Source organism: Ailuropoda melanoleuca, chromosome 6, assembly GCF_002007445.2.
Source record: "Ailuropoda melanoleuca isolate Jingjing chromosome 6, ASM200744v2, whole genome shotgun sequence".
In the NCBI taxonomy this organism is placed as follows: Eukaryota; Metazoa; Chordata; class Mammalia; order Carnivora; family Ursidae; genus Ailuropoda; species Ailuropoda melanoleuca.
In genome coordinates this window covers 23,013,652-23,032,688 of record NC_048223.1, presented here as the reverse complement: position 1 = coordinate 23,032,688, position 19,037 = coordinate 23,013,652, and the positions used below count along the sequence as shown (strand labels likewise).

Below are 19,037 nucleotides of genomic sequence, written 5' to 3'. Positions count from 1 at the left end.
AAAAGGATTCCAGTAACTGAATACTTCAGAATAAATGGATGATTGGACATACGTGATTGACTCTAGCTCAGACTATGTTAAGGTTCTTTTAAAGTCAAATTTCTAAGATGCTATCTTCAAACATGCATAATAAATCATGACCAATTTGAATTAGCTGAAGAGAAAAAAAATGAATTAGCTGAAGAGAATGTAGTCAGTTCTTTTATGAAAAAAAAAATCAAAATTTTAGCAATAAAAAAATAAATGAAGAGCATGTGTTCCTGAGCCAGACTGTCTAAGTTCAAATCCTGTGCTCCACCTGGCAGCTCTGGCTTTGGGCAAGTTCCCAAATCTCTCCATGCCTCAATTTCTTCTCAAGATGGGGATAGAAATGGTATGCCCCTCTTAGGCTTCTATGAGAATTGAATGAATTCATACCTGTAAATGCTTTAAAGGTGATTCAGTAGTCATTAGCTGCAATTGTTATTCATTCATTCATTCATTGTTTTCTCTTAATAATATTTGAGTGTCTTTCTCATGCCAAGTGTAAATGCAAGAATATAGCAATGCACAACACTGATTAAAGATTTAAATTTATTATTATCATTTGAAGTCATCATGAGACATCTCATAAACCACTTCATACGTGATGGATATTTATCAGCCTTCTTGTCCTCACTGGTTTAGTATATATAGAACCCAACACAAAATAGCTGCTTAATAAATGTTGATGGAATCAAGTTTGAATACGTGAATCATTGCAACACAAGATAATAAGCACTTAATTTAAAATTGGGAGATGCAATATCAAGTCCCAGTTTCTACCCTAGAGCACTATGTGACCTTGAGAAATTTACTGAAAAATTTTAATCTGAAAACTAAGAAAGCTATACCATGAAACCACTAAGATCTCTTTTGATTATGATTCTACCAGGTAACTGACATGATGCACTATTTGTTGACTGGTTATGGTTCTGTTTTTCTTAAATTTAATGAGCTTTTCATTTTAGAATAGTTTTAGATTTACAGAAAAGGTGCAAGAATATTATGGAGGGTACCTGTATACCCTGCATCCAGTTTTCCTTTACTGTTAACATCTCACAGTGTCGTAGTGTGTTTGTCAAAACTAATGAGCCAATAGTGATACATTATTATTAACTAGAGTCTATGTTTCATTCGGATTTCCTAAGTTTTTACCTAATGTCCCTTTTTTCCTGCTCCAGAATCCCAGCCTGGCTACCACATTATATATAGCCATCGCATCATGTCTCCTTAGACTCATCTAGATTTGACAGTTTCTCAGACTTTCCTTGTTTTGATGACCTTAACAGTTTTGGGGACTGTTGGTCAGGAATTTCATAAAATGTCCTTAAATTTAGGTTTGTTGAGTGTTTTTTCCCATGGTCATACAGGGGCTGTGAGTTTGAGGGAGGAAATATAGAGGTAATTCGTCTCACATCTTATCAAAGGTGTATGCTGTTAACGTGAACACCCATTGGAGATTCTGTTTTTATGGTTGAATAAGAATTATGTATAATTGGTAATTTAGCGTACCATATTAAGGAAAATCTCTTGGCTAGGTGTAATTTTCTAAGCAATATATAACATAGTTATTCTCTTTAAATACGGCATAATCTTAAAATATACTTACCTAACTCTTCCCATGAAAAAGTTCCCTCACCACTGATAAATGAAAAGTAACTGAGAAATCCATGTCTTGTTATAAATTAATAGTAATTCTACCTATGGATACAAGGCTTACATATTAAATTTAAAATGAAAAATATAACTGTTTGTATTTCTTTCAAATTACTGCAAAATTGAGAAAATAACAGATTTGTGCTCAGGGATGAGGTCTAAAGCACCACAGCGGAAGGGCCAGGAGTTAAGCGTTTCCATACTAATTCCCCTAAACCTGTCTCATGCAAAGGACTTGCCTTAAGAAATGTTAATACTTCACTAAGCCCTAGGCATAGAGAATCTGGCATTTCTAATCTTGTGGCATCCTTGGTCTAAATGTACATTATCCTCTGAGGTTAGAAAAAATACTAATGTAGCTGTCACAGGGATTAGAAGATGCATGGTTTTGTTTATTCTATACTTTTCTTATGAATTTCACTATAAATAGGAAAGTTGGTTTAGGATTACTATGATCTATGCTATGCACAGTTTGCAGATCAAGACATAAAATAAACATAGTCAATCCAGAGGAGAAGTTTTTAGAAGTAGGGTATTACTAGGGATAGCCTTATTTGGATTTAAATGAAGTAAATAGCCAGTGTATCACACTCTGGCTCCAGCATGTAGCCACACTAAGTTTAAATATATCTATATTTAGGGTTGTCACTCCCCATGGAGCTGATTGTAAGAACAATTTAGTAGTTTAGCCTACTGCTATTTGTCACCTTACTTTGTGACCTTACCATGTGTCACAGTCATGGCCAAGAGTGTCATCCACAACATCTTTTTTTAAATCCCTGATTTTTTCAATCTATAGACTACTTTGCCCTGACTCAGCATATTCTGTTTCTGTGACCTTGGGACATACCCTTAATTTCTGGAATTCCCTCCTTGTATAAGTTTGTGTGAATGTAAAATGAAATTATGTATATAAAACACAGCAAATTAACTGGACATTTGTTATTTATTCATGGACACATATGCATATGCTTTCAATCATTTCTGGTTTGTTGGGAGCAATGAATAGCTACTAGACCATCTTAAAGGAGTCATTGCATCTGGTCATATCTAGGTTCTCAGAAATATTTTCTAGCTATTACCTGATATTTTAAAACATTGGTACCTCAAGAGATAAGTAAAAGTTAATCAGGAAATGGACCTGTCAATGTTCAAGGGAATAAATGTATTCTTGTGCCAAAACTTGATATTGGAGAAATTTTATTTATTTTTCTCTATCCACGAAAAACTGATGAGCAGTATGACTCTTTTTACATGGTTGGAGGATATTCTTCAAAACATAAGGGAAGCTTACTTGATGATCTTAGCAGCTAAATAAGCGATTAAACATGCATGAGGTGTCAGGCAAAGGAAATAAGATCCAGATGAAATGTTCTATACAACAGCCCTCAACAAGAGCCCATTTCTCTTCATATTGACTAGTATTTCTGAAGCCATATTTGGGAAAGAAGCCATAACCAATCTCACCTAAACTCCCACCTCAATGTCTGGGTCAAAGGAGAAATCCAAGTTAAAAGTCATCCTGTAACTGCAATCAACTCTTGATAGTGTGGTCTAATAAGAAGTAAGCTTTATGAGGACAACACTTCATTGCAGGCAGACCACTGTCCCTTATAACCACTGCCTAATTCATTTATTATGAACTTTCAGTGTGGCATTAGTGACCATGGCAGCATCTGGAATGAGAAACAGTTCCAAGAGCAGGTGTAGCTAGAGAGACAGCCTGGGAGTATTTTGAATAGGAGGTTAAGAGCCAGCCAGCTGGGAGGCAGAGTAAGTAGTATAAAAGTAGAAAGGATAGGAGCAGAGAGCTCTCTTGCAATTTGTTATTGGATATGGCAAACATTGCCGATGGTAATTGGTAATTGTCTTATTCGGAATGGGAGCTGTGTAACCCAAGTGAAGACAGGATAAACGACTTTTCTTTAGAGGTTGACCTCTCCAGATTTAGAATCAGGCTTCGGAGCCAGAAGCCATGAACGTCAGACTCCTAAAACAATGATGTGGCATTAACATGATGTGACCAGTCTGTGAGTTTCCTGGAGAGTGGCCATTGATGTTTGAATACTATGTAACAAACTCTCCGAACACAGACTGGTACAGAGCATGCATTTAATAAATACGCCAGACCAGAGTTTTTATACCTGGCATTGAGTATGCGACTTTTTGTAAGTAGGACAATGATTTACTAAATTATTGATCTGGACAAACCAATATGTCATCAGGGTTCCATATTTTTCTTCTTTTTTTGCACAAGCCTGTACAAAAGGATCAGTACTTACATTTTAATTAAAGAAATACTTGTAGAAGGAAAACAGAAAGACAAGTAATAAAAATAAAAATATCTTGAAAGTGTTTATCCTCTATTTTTTATAAAGCCATCTGTGTAGAAATAGTTGCATACAACGTACAATACATTGTAAAGACTATTTTGCTAACGCCATATGTTAACAAGAGAAATCTGTGGGTATGTTTATTTGCCCCACAGGAAGAAAAATGTAAGTGTGTTTGGGTGTATTTTTCACATCGTCTGCATGGTTTATATCAATATAGGCAACTACATGTGGCCATCTATGCAAATTTCTTCATGAGATGATTGACTCATAGTCGACAAGCAGCAACTGCTGGCTGCTCTTATCATTATTAGCAGAATGTAATATTAGTGATACATTTCCAAATAGGGAAAGATAATACCACTGTTTTTCCCTTCTTTCTGCTGCTATTTTGAATACAGACAGTACCGCAGGGACACCAGCAATATCAACGACAACTGTGGAAATTCGCAAAAGCAGTGTTATGACAACTGAGATCACCTCCAAAGTGGAAAAAAGCCCCACAACAGCTACTGGCAATAGCTCATGTCCTTCCACGGAGACTGAGGAAGAAAAGGCAAAACGGCTTCTTTACTGTTCGCTATGCAAGGTTGCTGTCAACTCCGCCTCGCAGCTGGAGGCGCACAACAGTGGTGAGATGCAGGGATTTCTTTTCTGTCTCAACAGCTCTGCAATTATCTTCCTCTGAATGGATTCGATCTTTTGCAGCAGGGGACAAAGGGGTGGCGGAAAACTGGCAATTATTACATGGAAGTCATTAACCATTAAAAAAATAAAAATGACATGCAAAGTGTCATTTACATGGGTGCAGGAGGGGATTTGCAGGGCTCCTACGCCTCGATGTGCTTGTGTTTGTGTTTATGGATGTGTGTCTGTGTGTGTGTGCGTGCACGTGTGTTATTAAACATTAGGAGATAAAATATAATTCTAAAGTGCAAACTTTGCATTTATTTGATTTCGAAACTGCTATGTACTCCCATGCATTGGCTTCTAAATGAAGTTTTCTAAAGTTTTGTCAATAATATAGTTGCAAAATTTGGTTCCATAACTCCATGTGCTTTTAGCTAAAACCTTTCCATTATGGTTTTTATGGCAAATGATGCCGTTTGGGCTAAATCTATATCACCCGGACAATTAAACGTAAAGTGCTTATTATGGGTAACCACCGAGGTATGATCTCTGCATGTAATACTGTATTTACTCTTTGTGACAGCCTAAAGATACTATTCTTGCTATTTGATTGAGGCTCAGGCAAGGCACATGACCAGTAGTGGCTGAGCCATGATTTAAACTTAGGTCTTTCTAACTTAAACACTAAACTTGAACATATCATAACAGAATGTACTGATAAGCCAGGATAAATGCTTCCCCAATATATTTCAATTCTATCCATCTACTGTATATTTATGTGTAAAAAAAATTATATAGATATTACATATCTATACCTATCTAGATAAATAGATACAAAAAGAGTCTATATCTGTGTATCTGTATCTATATATATAGCAATAAAATCTAGATTATATCTATATATAGATATATAGATATATTGATATAGATAATTGTATAGATATCCTGCCTGAGATTTTAGCCAGCCTTTTGGCCCTAGATTAGATTTCCTCTAAAAGGCTGGGTTCATTGCCAGGACCCTGTCAGCAATTACAATAGGAACAGAATCATTTGTAAATCACACCCTGGGTTAATATTGCAGCTTTATGTTGGCTGTCGTTGGCCAGTCAGTGTGCTGCACGGGAATGTTCAAGTATTGACTTCAGTATTCTAAAGGAGTAATTGCGGATGGAGAGCAATTCCTTCAGCGCATATCTTTCCCCTACATGCAACATTAGCTGTCATCTGGGAGTTCATGAGTTCAGAGGCTGAGAAACACAGAAAAAGATCTGGCCCCAAGTCAGAATCTATACCGTGCAGACGTGCCTCGTGTTTTACTCATGCAATTACATTATTCAGGGATGCCAGATAATTGAAAAGGAAAAATATCATTGAAAGTCCATTTATTTCTCAAGAATTCTTGATCATTCTGCATAGTGAATGTATTTCGAGGGGCAGTCAGCTTTGACAGATAAACAAACCATACCTTTGAGGCTGGAGTTAATTTATCAAGAATTTGGATATTCTTCCTGAATTCTTATCAGAAACATCTGATTAAGAAGCAAAGAATAACTAGTTATTTCATTATATCATATCAGGTCAACGTTCTTCATATTCCAATTCTACAGTCCTCATCTCTGCTTTGTGTGTCGGAAATACCCACAAAGCTTTAAAAGCATATTCAGCCATGTCACTTTAGGATATGTATATTTCCTATATCCAGGGATTCTGATTTATTATATATCCAGGCCTAGAAGCTATAGTGTTTGGGAGAAGAAAAGCAAAAACAAAAAACCTCACGTGTGTTGTGCAGGCAGAGCTGAGAACTCCCGGAACCATCTTATCTGGGAGTTTAAGGTAGTAAATGTAACCTTACGGGAATCCCTTTAGAGGGGTGTCGCCTCCAAACCTTCAGCCTGGCCAGGGGACCATACCCCCTTTCTGATTATGCTTGGTTTCTTTATCCCTGCATTTCCCTTCCTACATCAGAGATCTTTTTCCAGGGTCAAGGCCCGGTGCTTATTTTAGGCCTCCCACGTGACTTGCACTAGTCAATTGGGCCAGAACTGGAGGTGGCAAAGGAAGAAGAGACACAAGTAAATTCTCTTTAACCCTCTTTGTGTGCCATTTTTGATCTGCGTATTCGGCTCTCTTCCTTGTAACTGCAGCAGCGTGCGGAAGCTCATTGTGTCTGGAAAGTCCTCCACGCGTGGATGGCGAATGCCGTCGTTCCCATATTCAGACAGCTGCCCCTTGTGCACTGGTTCCTGCATCTTTCCCTGAGGCTCCCATGTGGGGAAACCCAGGGGAGGGGGGTGTACAGGTGAGAGGATCTCTGTAGGCTCACTGGGTTGTCGTGAAAAGAGTAGCTGCTGTAGGAGTCATCATAGGGTTAGTGTGGTGTGCTTTAGTTTGGTTCCATTGGGAGCAGACTCTGAGACCAGGATTTGAGGGCAAATGGCTTTTAGGGGAGGCCAAGGGCACAGGTGAGGAAGTGGGAAGAGGGAACAGGGAAGGGAAGCAGCCAGTGCCACGAGCGTCACTAAGCGGTGACCAACGTGGGCAACTGGAACTGGCCAAACAAAGCCTTGACATTGCATGGCTCACGCTGTGTTTCACTGTTTCAAACATAAAGACGTCCAGTGGTCACATAGAATGACAGAATGGAGTTAAGTCCAATTCTGTTGCTTCCTCTTCACAATCACGGTGCTATCATCTCATTGTTCATTTATGATCTACTGTTTACATTAGAAATACAGAGCACCGGAAGGGGTTGAATATGCAAACTGCAGCCTTTGTGAGCTTGAATGATTTCAAACTGTTAGGGACTTGCTGATGACATGAGAGCTTGTAGCTGAATTCCTGTGTGTCTGCAGCCCACAGTATAATGGAGAGGTCTACACATTAATTTCCATGTAGCGTGTGATGTTTAGTATAGGGTAAGGGTAAGTTAGACAATAGGCTCATTTAATATATGCTAAATCTCAACAGTAAAAACACTGATTGTTTAGAATATAGACAAGTTGTGTTCTAGGAAGCAGTCCTTTATCATGGGCGTTGATTAGAGTTGCCAGTTCATGGTGCTACCGGAAAGCAGACTGTTTTAGTCCATTTAATGATTTTCTTTTTTTTTTTAAGATTTTATTTATTTATTCGACAGAGATAGAGACAGCCAGGGAGAGAGGGAACACAAGCAGGGGGAGTGGGAGAGGAAGAAGCAGGCTCATAGCGGAAGAGCCTGATGTGGGGCTCGATCCCATAACGCTGGGATCACGCCCTGAGCCGAAGGCAGACTCCCAACCGCTGTGCCACCCAGGTNTGGGAGAGGAAGAAGCAGGCTCATAGCGGAAGAGCCTGATGTGGGGCTCGATCCCATAACGCTGGGATCAGGCCCTGAGCCGAAGGCAGACTCCCAACCGCTGTGCCACCCAGGCGCCCCCATTTAATGATTTTCTAATTCTCTTCAACGGACCCTCATATTACCTGCACCCACAGCAGACCGCGATCACCCCGAGTGCCCCACTGTGCCCACGCTCACCCCCACCTCTCCAATATCATGAGCAGAGTTCTCTGCTTTCTTTCAGAGCTAGATATTAGGAAACCACTGTGACGATGGGGCCTTTTTTCAGGAAACCAGGTTTGAAGGCCAATTTTGATAGGGAGATGTGTCCTTTGCATCTAAATTATAATTCTAAGTATTTCTCTCTTTTTCCCCCCTTCAGAAACACATTCTATGCATGGAATAAGGCCTGTAGTTCTGAATGTAGAGTTGTGCATTTATGGTTTTTCTTTTAATCTTAAAAAATATACTCATAAATCATAAACAGATTTTGAGACTATAGCTTCCATCAAACACCACCTCTTCTTGTATGTTACAATGGAGTGAGCTAGAAGTGATCAGACCATTTTTACCTCAGATCAGCAAATAACAATTCTATGTGAACCTGGGCAAGTTGACTGTCCTCTTTGGATTTTCTCTCTCTCTGTGTCTTTAATGGAGCTAAGAGGCCATATGGCACCTTGTAAGGATGAATTATTATGGCTCAATTATTAGTATGACCACAGTGGCTGCTAGCATTATTTGGGGATCAGTTGTGTTATTTCATTTGCTTTCTCTTTTTATTTTTCACTAAATTTGCAGTTAATGGATTTATATTCCATAACATTGGAATGCAGGAATTAAATATGAGCATTCCTGTTTTGCATTTTTTTTCTTTTTTTTAGAATTCGAGAGGAGAAGTACATCTAAACTTGCTAGCATGATTCACAAAATAGTATAAGAATGTTTAAAACAACATAAGAAGACATAATCTTTTCAAAAGTTTTGGAAGTCTCCTTTTAGTTGTATGTTATAGACACAGATAATACAAAAAAAAAAAATGTTTTGTCTTTTTCTTCAAAGAAATCTCCCCAAAACATTCTACTAAAATAATGCTTTGCTTAGCTGATTTTGATGGTTTTCTCTATATAATTAAAAAAAAAACCCTTTGAAATGTTTTATAGTTAATGCTTATTACGAATTTGGGTAAACTTTTCTGGCAATAACTTGAAATGGTAACATTTGATGATTTTCACTAGGCTCATTTGAGCTTTTCTATCCCTAGACAGAGCTTATTCTATCCCTCACTAAGTTTTAATATCCAGAAAAGCAGTTATCAAAGGATAGACTTTACTAACTTTTAAAGTGCTTAGAGATTTCTAAATTTTTGCTTAAACAAAACCAACACTATTAAGAAGGAGAAGAGAATTGACTAAAATTCACTGAGAGTGCATGGACGTGCCAAAAGTAATCCTTGAAACAATAAATGCATTTAATGCAACACTTCAGTAGAGCAGATCTTTTCCTTTTTCACAGCTGAGGACACTGAGGCACAAAGAAACGTAAACCACACAACTAATGGAGGCAAACTCTGACTCCTACCATTCCAGAGTCTGAGCTCACAATGCTCTTTACAGATAGTGGTTCATTGCGCTCTATTAATATCTAATACTTGAGCTGCATCTACTGTGTATCAGGTGCTGAAAACACAGGATGAGCAAAACCCGGGAGTTGCTTTCAAGAAGCCCATGTCTAATCCATGTTCTGTGTGCAGGAGGATAATTAGGTAAAGACTCGTTTCATCAAGACATCTGTTTCATATTTTGAGTGAAAAATTCATTTCAGCCAGTCAGCTGTGGTCAGTGGCCTTGTTATTATTAAGGTCCGCGGATTATCTGCCACTCCTATTCAGCTTCTTCTAGTGTAACAGTAAGCCTCTCAGTTACAGAAGATATTAACCAGGGTGGATCAAGAGTCCCTCCGGAAAGTCAGAATGAGAGTCATTCTCCTACTGACTACTTCTTAAGCATCGAGAAGCCAAACCAGCCCAAGAATGCTTCTCAGTTTGACTGAAGAAACTGCATGGAAAAGAAATATTTTAATAAAATCACCTGCTTGGATAAAGAAGGTTGGACACCCATCTAGACACACACATGTACACACGCACACGCACATACACACACACACACAGTGACACAAAGTACATATGTGTGTGTGTGTAGATAGATGATAGATATGATAGATGATAGATAGATGATAGATAGATAGATAGATATAGATAGATAGATAGATAGATAGATAGATAGATAGATGATAGATATACACGTAAATAGATCTTGCTTCCTAGAGCATTCTTTTGCCCTACACTGACTTACACCATCTGCAGAGTAAAAAGTGTTTGTGTCAATCTTACAAGGGGGGGTGGGCTTGCAAACTTCAAGAAAAAAGCAGACTGCAGGGAGGCCTCCCCACCAGCACCACGGCTCCATATTTCAAGTCCTCCAGTCTACTTACAAGGTGTTGACCTTTTTCTCTTTCCTTAATATGTTGGGATATGAACATGCTCATAGCTGTGCATAAGAATATGACCTTCAAAGTGCAGAGTCAACGTTGTAGGAATATACATTTTTTAATATTGGATTCAGTAAAGTTGCAATCATTCTGAAAGAGAGAAATGTGACTATAAACCTGTTTCGTGTATTCATCACCTCTTGTTTAAGGCGATGGTGATTGGCACTGACCTAGTGTGCCCCTCAGTGTGTTTTCCTCATTAATAGTCAATGGTTCTGGGAAGCTGCTCCAGGAATCAGAAGTTGAAAATCTTATTTTTTATGCTTCCAGCACTGATAACAATCTAATAAATACAAGTAGGAAAGAGAAACCACTAAAACAGGATTTAAGAAACTGGAATGGCAGGAAGGACATAAATGATGACAAGAGAAAATTCCATAGCAAACCATATGGATAAGTGAGAAAAATAAAGAATAGTTATCAACACTAAGAAAAAGAAAATTGTGAACAAAATTTTGAGAGAAAAGTCCCATTCATGAACTACTAGGTTAAAAAAAATGACTGTTAATAACTGGAGTTACACTAGTTATGAGTGAGTCCAGAAATACTACTGGTTTATTAAAAAGAAACATTTGCCTGTAGCCTATCTGCCTAGCCTTTCACCGCTCGTCTTCTTGGTCGTTTGTTTTTGTATTTGAAATGATATGAGCAATCAGTGTGGGCTTTACTATCCTAATTTTCTTTTCAGTCATCTGGATCTTTATACCCTTGCTCTTCCTTTTTGAACCTAAAACACATAGCGAAGAAAGGTTGTTTGTATTCTGTTTAGAAAGTGGGTCTTTAATTAGTGCCACTTCTGTAAACACACCATGTTTAAACTGATTACATTTGTTACACATCACCTCCAACTATACCTTTAGCAACTAAATCACTCTTCCTCATCTGCTATCATTTATGTCTTATTAACATCAAGAGGAAATGAAACGAAGTCACACCCATTTAATTTCATCTTGGGACTCTGGAGTGTAGGTGCTCTATTAATGGTGCTGGTTTGTTATGTGGGACGTTGTAAAAACATGAGTAATTAAGTAATGTTCAGTAAGGTGGTCAGAGTGTATTGTCTTCCACGTTAAGCATATTTCAGTCATAATTCCTGGAAGAACTGTACTAAATTTGATGTCACATTTTGTTACTGTATCATTTCTTAAAGTCCTATGCTAGCTAAGATTTTTTTTTTTATTTTTTTCTAAATCTTCCTGGCAGGTACTAAGCACAAAACCATGCTAGAAGCCCGGAATGGAAGCGGGACTATAAAAGCCTTTCCTAGGGCAGGCGTGAAAGGCAAAGGACCAGTTAATAAGGGAAACACAGGTCTGCAAAACAAAACGTTTCACTGTGAAATCTGTGATGTGCACGTCAACTCGGAAACACAACTTAAACAGGTAGACAGCACGTATTCTAGAAATGAAAACCACAGATAGGGGACGTCCTGATAAGCAGAATGTGTGTGCTTCCTTTGTTCCCTTTCCTTCCCTTTTTTCTCTCCCATCCATCCATCCATCCATCCATCCACTTATGTTCTAGCCACTGCCCTTATTTATTTGTGCCTATTTTAGTTGCCAAGGAAATAGTAAAATCTAATATTTTCTAAGTCCTTTCAGAAAATGTCTGAAGTGAGTTTGTACTATTCTTACATCTGAAGAGTGGGAGGAAAAGGCGCATTAGATCTTTTCTCTACCAGGTTTCCCACTCCAAAGTGTTGATTTTCTTTAAAGGTCAAATTGCAATGTTCCATTTTTACTTGTTTAGATATTTACATGTTACAACTAATTTTATACCGTTCTATTCTTTTATTTTATGTACTTTATTACATGGTGCTGTACTGTATTTCTAAATCCTGCGGCCACCTGCTAAAGGGATAACTAATCTATTGCATTCACTTTCACCGTGAATAGCCTTCCAAAGAGATCAGTTAGACGTTGCCAACTGAAGGCCCAGCCCTCATATTGTGTTGTATTTTATATGCATACGTGCAATATTGTACTCATTTTATGCACCTTCGTTATTTATCTTTAGAATTTAAGGGGCTGACATTTGGCTGTACAAATGTGAGGATAAATATTAGCATGGAAATAAATTCATGCCTGCCTGGGCATCTTTGTTTATTTGCACATAAAATTCCTTTAGACATTCCTTTCCTTTGTACACTTTAAAAAAGGAGATTGGTGCAGCGATAAAGAGAAAGGCTGGGAAAAAGAAGAGCCTTCTATTTGTTAAAAATATACTAAAATGAGTAGCATAAAAAAATATATCCTCAAGCCATCAGAATCCAAGGACAAAAGTGCATGCTCTTTCGTTTTTGTCTTTCTGCAACTTGTATGAAATAATTAGTATCCTTCCTCAGGTTAAAACAATATTTATGAGGGGGGGTTTGGGGATGGTTTTTTTAAAAGCTGTCATTTTTAATTGCTTTTAATAGCACATTAGCAGTAGAAGGCACAAAGACAGAGCTGCTGGGAAGCCCCCGAAACCTAAATACAGTCCTTACAACAAACTACAGAAGGCAGCACATCCTCTGGGGGTGAGTGTCATCGTTGATTCCCACACAATAGTGATCTTGAATGTCCCACAGTCCGCGGAACTTGATTTTTTTGGGGGGGGGCGTCAATTACGAAATGAAATAAACGGAAGGTACCTTAGTCATGACAATTGATTGGAAAGTTGCAGCCCCTACTCCACCAATAGAATTAGTGGTTTCATGAGTTGTTTGGCTGGTTTGATACGTTTAGCCACAGTATGGTACTTTTGTCTTTTGGAGTTGGGCTCTGGGCAATGACAGAGCATGCGGAAGGGAGTAAAGCCAAACTCTTGAGTCAGGTAAGTAATCACACAAAGTCTGGGCTTGATGTTAGTGGATAGTTTTAGGAAAGGTCAGTGAAAAACAATTTCTCACCTCTGTTTTTTAATATCTTCAAGGCACAAAGCACTGGTGTGGTTGCTACCCTCCACAGGTTTGAATTTTGAATAGCAGTCTCCAAGGCATGGCTTGTTTTATTTAATTACTGTGTCAAGAACAGTAGCTAAGACCCGGGGAAATTCTTCCTGAGAGATTTCCTCTTCCCATTACCCCAAATATTCCTTTTAGATTAGTGAACATACTAGTATTAGTGTCCTGACCTGGCCTATTTTCCAGGAATTTTGGGGAAATCTGTGAAACCTGTTAATTTCAAGCTAATATTTATGAGCATGTGGGGTTTTCTGTTGTTTTGGGGTTTTGTTTTTTTGTTTTTGTTTTCCTGGTTGAATTGACCATAGTTTTTATCAGGGAGACCCAGGACTCAGTGAAAAGTTAAGAACAACTGATAGTATGTGCTGAATTATGCATTTTGAAATCTGTTTTCTTCAAAATAGATCTTATTAATAATTGGTGCTATTGTATGCTGCTGGCACATGAAAATATAGTTAAAGGAAAACTGCAATCATCTATTATGAGACCTCAGTAGGAGTTGACCCAATTAATTTCGTAGCATCACCCATTTTTATGCAAATGAAGTCACTTTACTCTTTTGTACAGAAGCAATTTTAGCTGCATTGAAAGGCTGTGAATTCTGCACAGAGCTGGTGTTTCGGGACCACTAGTCATAGCTTTGAGCGCTATTTCTGACCAGCATAGATGCCGCTTTCAACAATCAAGAGAATGGTTCTTAAATAAACAGGAAGTCAAATTGTGTTAATGTTACCATCCAAAACCTCCTTCGTAGCTCTCACTATGTTACTGTTTCCGTAAACGGGAACATTCTTTCTGTGAGAACAGCCATCTTATTAATGCTACTAGCCAAAGAATGAACTGGTTTTGTAGAGTAGGGTTGAGAGAAATGTTGTTACCATTTGCACAAAGAAGCAGCAGCCATGGCAGATTTGGGGGGAGGTAAGTTTCTTCCTTGAAAGCGGAATTTTGTTATTTTTATTTCTCTCCATCAGAACCACACACCTTGCTATGCTCCCCTGTTTACACACTTGGCTAGTCCAATAGTAGCTGACAGCATTAATAAATTTCTCTTTTAAAGTTAATGTGTGTGTGTATAGTAAAAATTCCATACTTTTTTCTTTTTTTTCTCAACATGAATACCTTCCTCAGGAGGTATATTTATGAAGAAAAATAAAGTAAGGTTGCTGAATACTTTTCTGGAGGACTTTCCAAACATCGTAGGTTGGTCATCTTCAAGTGATCTTCCAGCTCTTTCAAAGGAAAGATGTTCTACGGTTTCTGTTATTTTTATTGATCCTTCCCCAATGTGATTTTATTTTTGTAGTTGTTTCCTGCTACATTTTAAAAGCTGCCCATCATTTTGGATTCTAAAGGTAGATGCCCAAACTCCTTTCCTTCTGCCCTTTTCTTTTTCTCTCCCTTGCAGGTAAAATTAGTATTTTCAAAAGAACCTTCAAAGCCATTGGCTCCACGAATTCTACCAAACCCACTGGCAGCTGCAGCTGCTGCTGCCGCAGTGGCCGTGAACTCTCCCTTCAGTCTCCGAACTGCTCCAGCGGCCACACTGTTCCAGACCTCCGCGCTCCCGCCGGCGCTGCTGCGGCCAGCTCCTGGACCTATTCGGACCGCCCACACTCCTGTGCTGTTTGCTCCTTACTGAGTTCCAAATGGGAGTACTTGTACTGCAATAATTTTTCAAAAAACAAAAAAACAAAACAAAAGAGAACTATGCAGTGTTTATTTATAGTTTAAAGTCTATCTGAAGAGCCAGGACTTTTGATAGTGAATTGAAAAGATTATTTAAAAAAAAAAAAAAAAGGAGGGAGGTTTGGGGGTGGGCGGGGACGGGTGGTATTTTCTCCAAATTAAAGCATTCCTCTTGAACATTGATTGTTTTAGAAGTGATCTCCAGCATTGACTTGTAGTGGTATCTAGAACTTCTGAAGCCTTTGTGACTGTGCTTTTGGGCACCTGTTTCCCTCTGCATTGTCTTTCCTGCTTTATGAAACAACTATACATTGTAAGGGCATTAACTGGTTCCAATGTATATATATAATAATTTACTCTGTAGATTAAGATAATATGAAAAAAGAAAACAAAAACAAAACAAAAAAGAAAAAAAAAAAAACACAAGAGCAACACTGTGAATAGTAGTACCCGTGCTGGCCCTCCTGCTATGACAGCAATTACTGGGTATTTATCCCAACAAAAGTAGATACAGTAGATGTCTTGTAAAACAATAGTGCTGTGTCTCAATCTATGCCACTAGGTTTTAAAGAATTGCAAAAGGTAGAATGAACAACTATTTCCTGCCAGTAAACAGTCAAACGATACCCAAGCACCACAGGGTTTTGTAGAGGTCTTCCTGGTCCACATTGTCCCCCTCCGATCCAGCTCGTAGATGACTTGAAGTTGAGGACAAGAGAGCAGGGCTAAGCGTAGAGGTGGGGGAGATAATAATAAATGTAATTTCTTACAAAGTACTATCTCCCCACCCTGAAGCGGTGTTGCTGGAAAGAGGGAAGACTTTCTAATGAAACTGTATCTGAAAACAGGTAAACCCGTGTACCGTGGGTGTTTAGAAAGAAATCAGTACAACTGTTCTGTTTCATGGATAAGGAATGATCATAACCTACAATGATAATGCAAAGTAAAGATTTTTCATGTTAGTACATATNCATAGAGGTGGGGGAGATAATAATAAATGTAATTTCTTACAAAGTACTATCTCCCCACCCTGAAGCAGTGTTGCTGGAAAGAGGGAAGACTTTCTAATGAAACTGTATCTGAAAACAGGTAAACCCGTGTACCGTGGGTGTTTAGAAAGAAATCAGTACAACTGTTCTGTTTCATGGATAAGGAATGATCATAACCTACAATGATAATGCAAAGTAAAGATTTTTCATGTTAGTACATATTCAAAAAAACAAAAAAACCCAGAGAATATTGCATCTCCGCAATATCCCCTTTATATCATACCAGTAAGGTTGGCCNCCAAAAAAACAAAAAACAAAAAAACCCAGAGAATATTGCATCTCCGCAATATCCCCTTTATATCATACCAGTAAGGTTGGCCTTTAGGCAAACGTTTCTGCTTTGAACACGATGATAGATGTTAGCTATTGTTGTGGGCTTTTTCTTGTTTTTTAGATTTCCTACTGACATGATATAAACAATATATATTTAAATGTTAGTAAAACAAGAAAAATGAATCTGAAATGATTGCAGACCAAGGATATAGTGCTGAAAAAATTCTGGTAAGATGCACTTGACTGTCATTTCTCTAGTGGAGGTATGAAATACTGGCAGCCTTTGATAATCACCCTAAAAGGCTGAAAGGAGTTGATGTTTTACCTTTAAAACAAGATTTATCAGGGGTATATATAAATATATGTATATTGTATATATGTTAGAAAGATTAAGAGAATAACTTATAAAAAGAAAATCTATATAAAATAATTATATAACCATCCCATGTTACATGTTATCATTAAGTTGGTAACAAATGGCATAAAAATAGCTGTGCCTTTAATTTGTGATAAAGGCTGTTTGCTTTTTCCCATAGAAAGCTAACGTATACCTATCACTATGATGGGATTCGATGCAGCCAGTCTGTTGCATTAATAAGAACAAGGACACTCAAACTTAGAACAGTGATAAAACATGTACAAATCAACCCTACATGATTTAAGTTTAGAGAAAAAAAAATATTTTTGAAAAGGTTTTGTAAGGACTATTTAAATCCATAGGGAAGGGCTGGGTATGGCCTTCCTGAAACTGCTCTTATCTAAACTATAGTAACCTTTTTGAGAGGTATAAAGATTCAAGATGAAACCATTTGAGAGATAGGTATTTAGCATTTGTCATTTTATATTTAAGAAACACCCATAGCGTGCTTGGTGCTCAACATTGAACATGGTCTTCTAGTTCTTCTCCACCATCTAGCTATAGACATTTGTCATATAAACATATCTTTAAAGCAGTTGGCTTTATATATCTTTCATTAAACAACAAAATAAGAAGAAGAAAGGAAGGAAGGAAGGAAGGAAGAAAGGCAGGAAGGAAAGAGGGCAGGCAGATAAGAAAAACAAAAATATTTCATTAGTCTTTGGTAAAAAGAATTTCAAACCACACATCTCTGGTTAAACATGTTGGTTAGTATTAAAATTTGTTTTTTGAGACTATCTGGTGAGTTTTACATTTACCAACACCTCTACTCTCTGGTCTTAGCAAGTGATTCCTTTTTTTTCATGCACAGACCCTACTGGTTCAGCCAGATGGAAAGTTGCTCATGAGTTTGTTGTTTGGGGCTCTGTCTATATCCTGTGTGACCAGCTTCTAATGAATTTGAATTTTAGTTGCCTTTTCTTGCTTTGTCAAATATTTTGATCTTTCACTATAAGTTAACCTGAATCCTTATCCAACAACCTTTACACCTGATGAAACCTCTTTCTGTTGGAGAACTTAATGTTAGTTGATGCAATCTCACTCCTGTGTGCTTTTGCTGTTCTTCCCCGTCTTCACCAAAGTGAATTAGCCAGTCCACTAGAAGTCAGGGCCTGTGGGATGCGAAGAGTCCTGGATCACAAGGTGTTACTAACTTTAATGATTTGCTGGGAACAAACAAATCAGCCATATTTTCTCCATCAGCCATATGAGAAAACTCAGAAATACCGAATTCCCTTCTTGCCTCACTTCGCTATGGAACCATTTTTGTTTAAATGGTCTCTTAAATTGGAGTTGTAATCATCAGCTGTCTTTTACTCACTACCTAATAAAGGATGAAGCCTAACTATAGAACTTACAGTGGATTTTCTGTGAATTGCTTCCCTCCACTCCACATTATTTATCAACACCAGATCAACATCTGTGACAGTTGAGACTGCTATAAAGCTATACCCTTTCCCTTAGGGAACTTTTGTCATGAATAAAGATCACTAATTCAGATTGGTCAGCATCGGTGCTCTGAAAATCCCCAAGGGTGGTCTGACTCTATGGTTATACACCCTTCCCATGCATCACACCCATGGCAAGGAAGTGATAGAGAGAGCATCTCTGATTTCATTTGAAACAAATATAAATGCATTGCGAGAGCCAAATGCCTCTGGAAAAAGCATCCCTGCACCTCATCCAGATCATCCAGACAAATGGGAAACAGTCGTTGGGGGGGGTACCGTATTTCTCTTTTGAGAAAACAGGTGATTACACGTGACAAACTGCTCCTTTCACTGGTCCTAATCTTTGAAGAGTGGTTGTTCTATCCACATAAGCAACACCGTTGGCTTTGGCGATTTACATCATCCTGGCCCCATCTGTAAAGATTGCGACCTTTAGGTACTATGAGGCCTCCCTTCATCTGTTGCAATAATTCGCTGCCATTATCATCAGAGCTATAATTTGGTTTTTTGAAAGGTGCTACATGTTGTACTGCCAAAGAACTATTTAACCAGGAGAGTGTTCATACTCGCAAATTAAAAGAGCAGGAAATCATAAAACAAAAAAAAAATTAAAAGACAACTAACTTTAAAAATAGGATTATTCAAATTTATTGTGGATGTGCCCATATAAGTTTCTAAGGCACGGGACCAATACATAGCAC

At 38.0% G+C, this 19,037-nt stretch overlaps 1 protein-coding gene across 1 annotated transcript in view; it reads left to right on the top strand.

Annotated features, from left to right (window-relative positions):
- ZNF385D (zinc finger protein 385D) overlaps positions 1 to 15,218 on the top strand; it is a 280,820-nt gene extending 265,602 nt beyond the window's left edge. The window contains exons 5-8 of the mRNA XM_034662065.1: positions 4,412 to 4,642; positions 11,713 to 11,891; positions 12,929 to 13,030; positions 14,865 to 15,218. Coding sequence (XP_034517956.1) covers positions 4,412 to 4,642; positions 11,713 to 11,891; positions 12,929 to 13,030; positions 14,865 to 15,098 — 746 coding nt within the window. The 3' untranslated portion in view covers positions 15,099 to 15,218. The remainder of the gene's footprint in view (positions 1 to 4,411; positions 4,643 to 11,712; positions 11,892 to 12,928; positions 13,031 to 14,864) is intronic.
- The last annotated feature ends 3,819 nt before the right edge of the window (positions 15,219 to 19,037 follow it).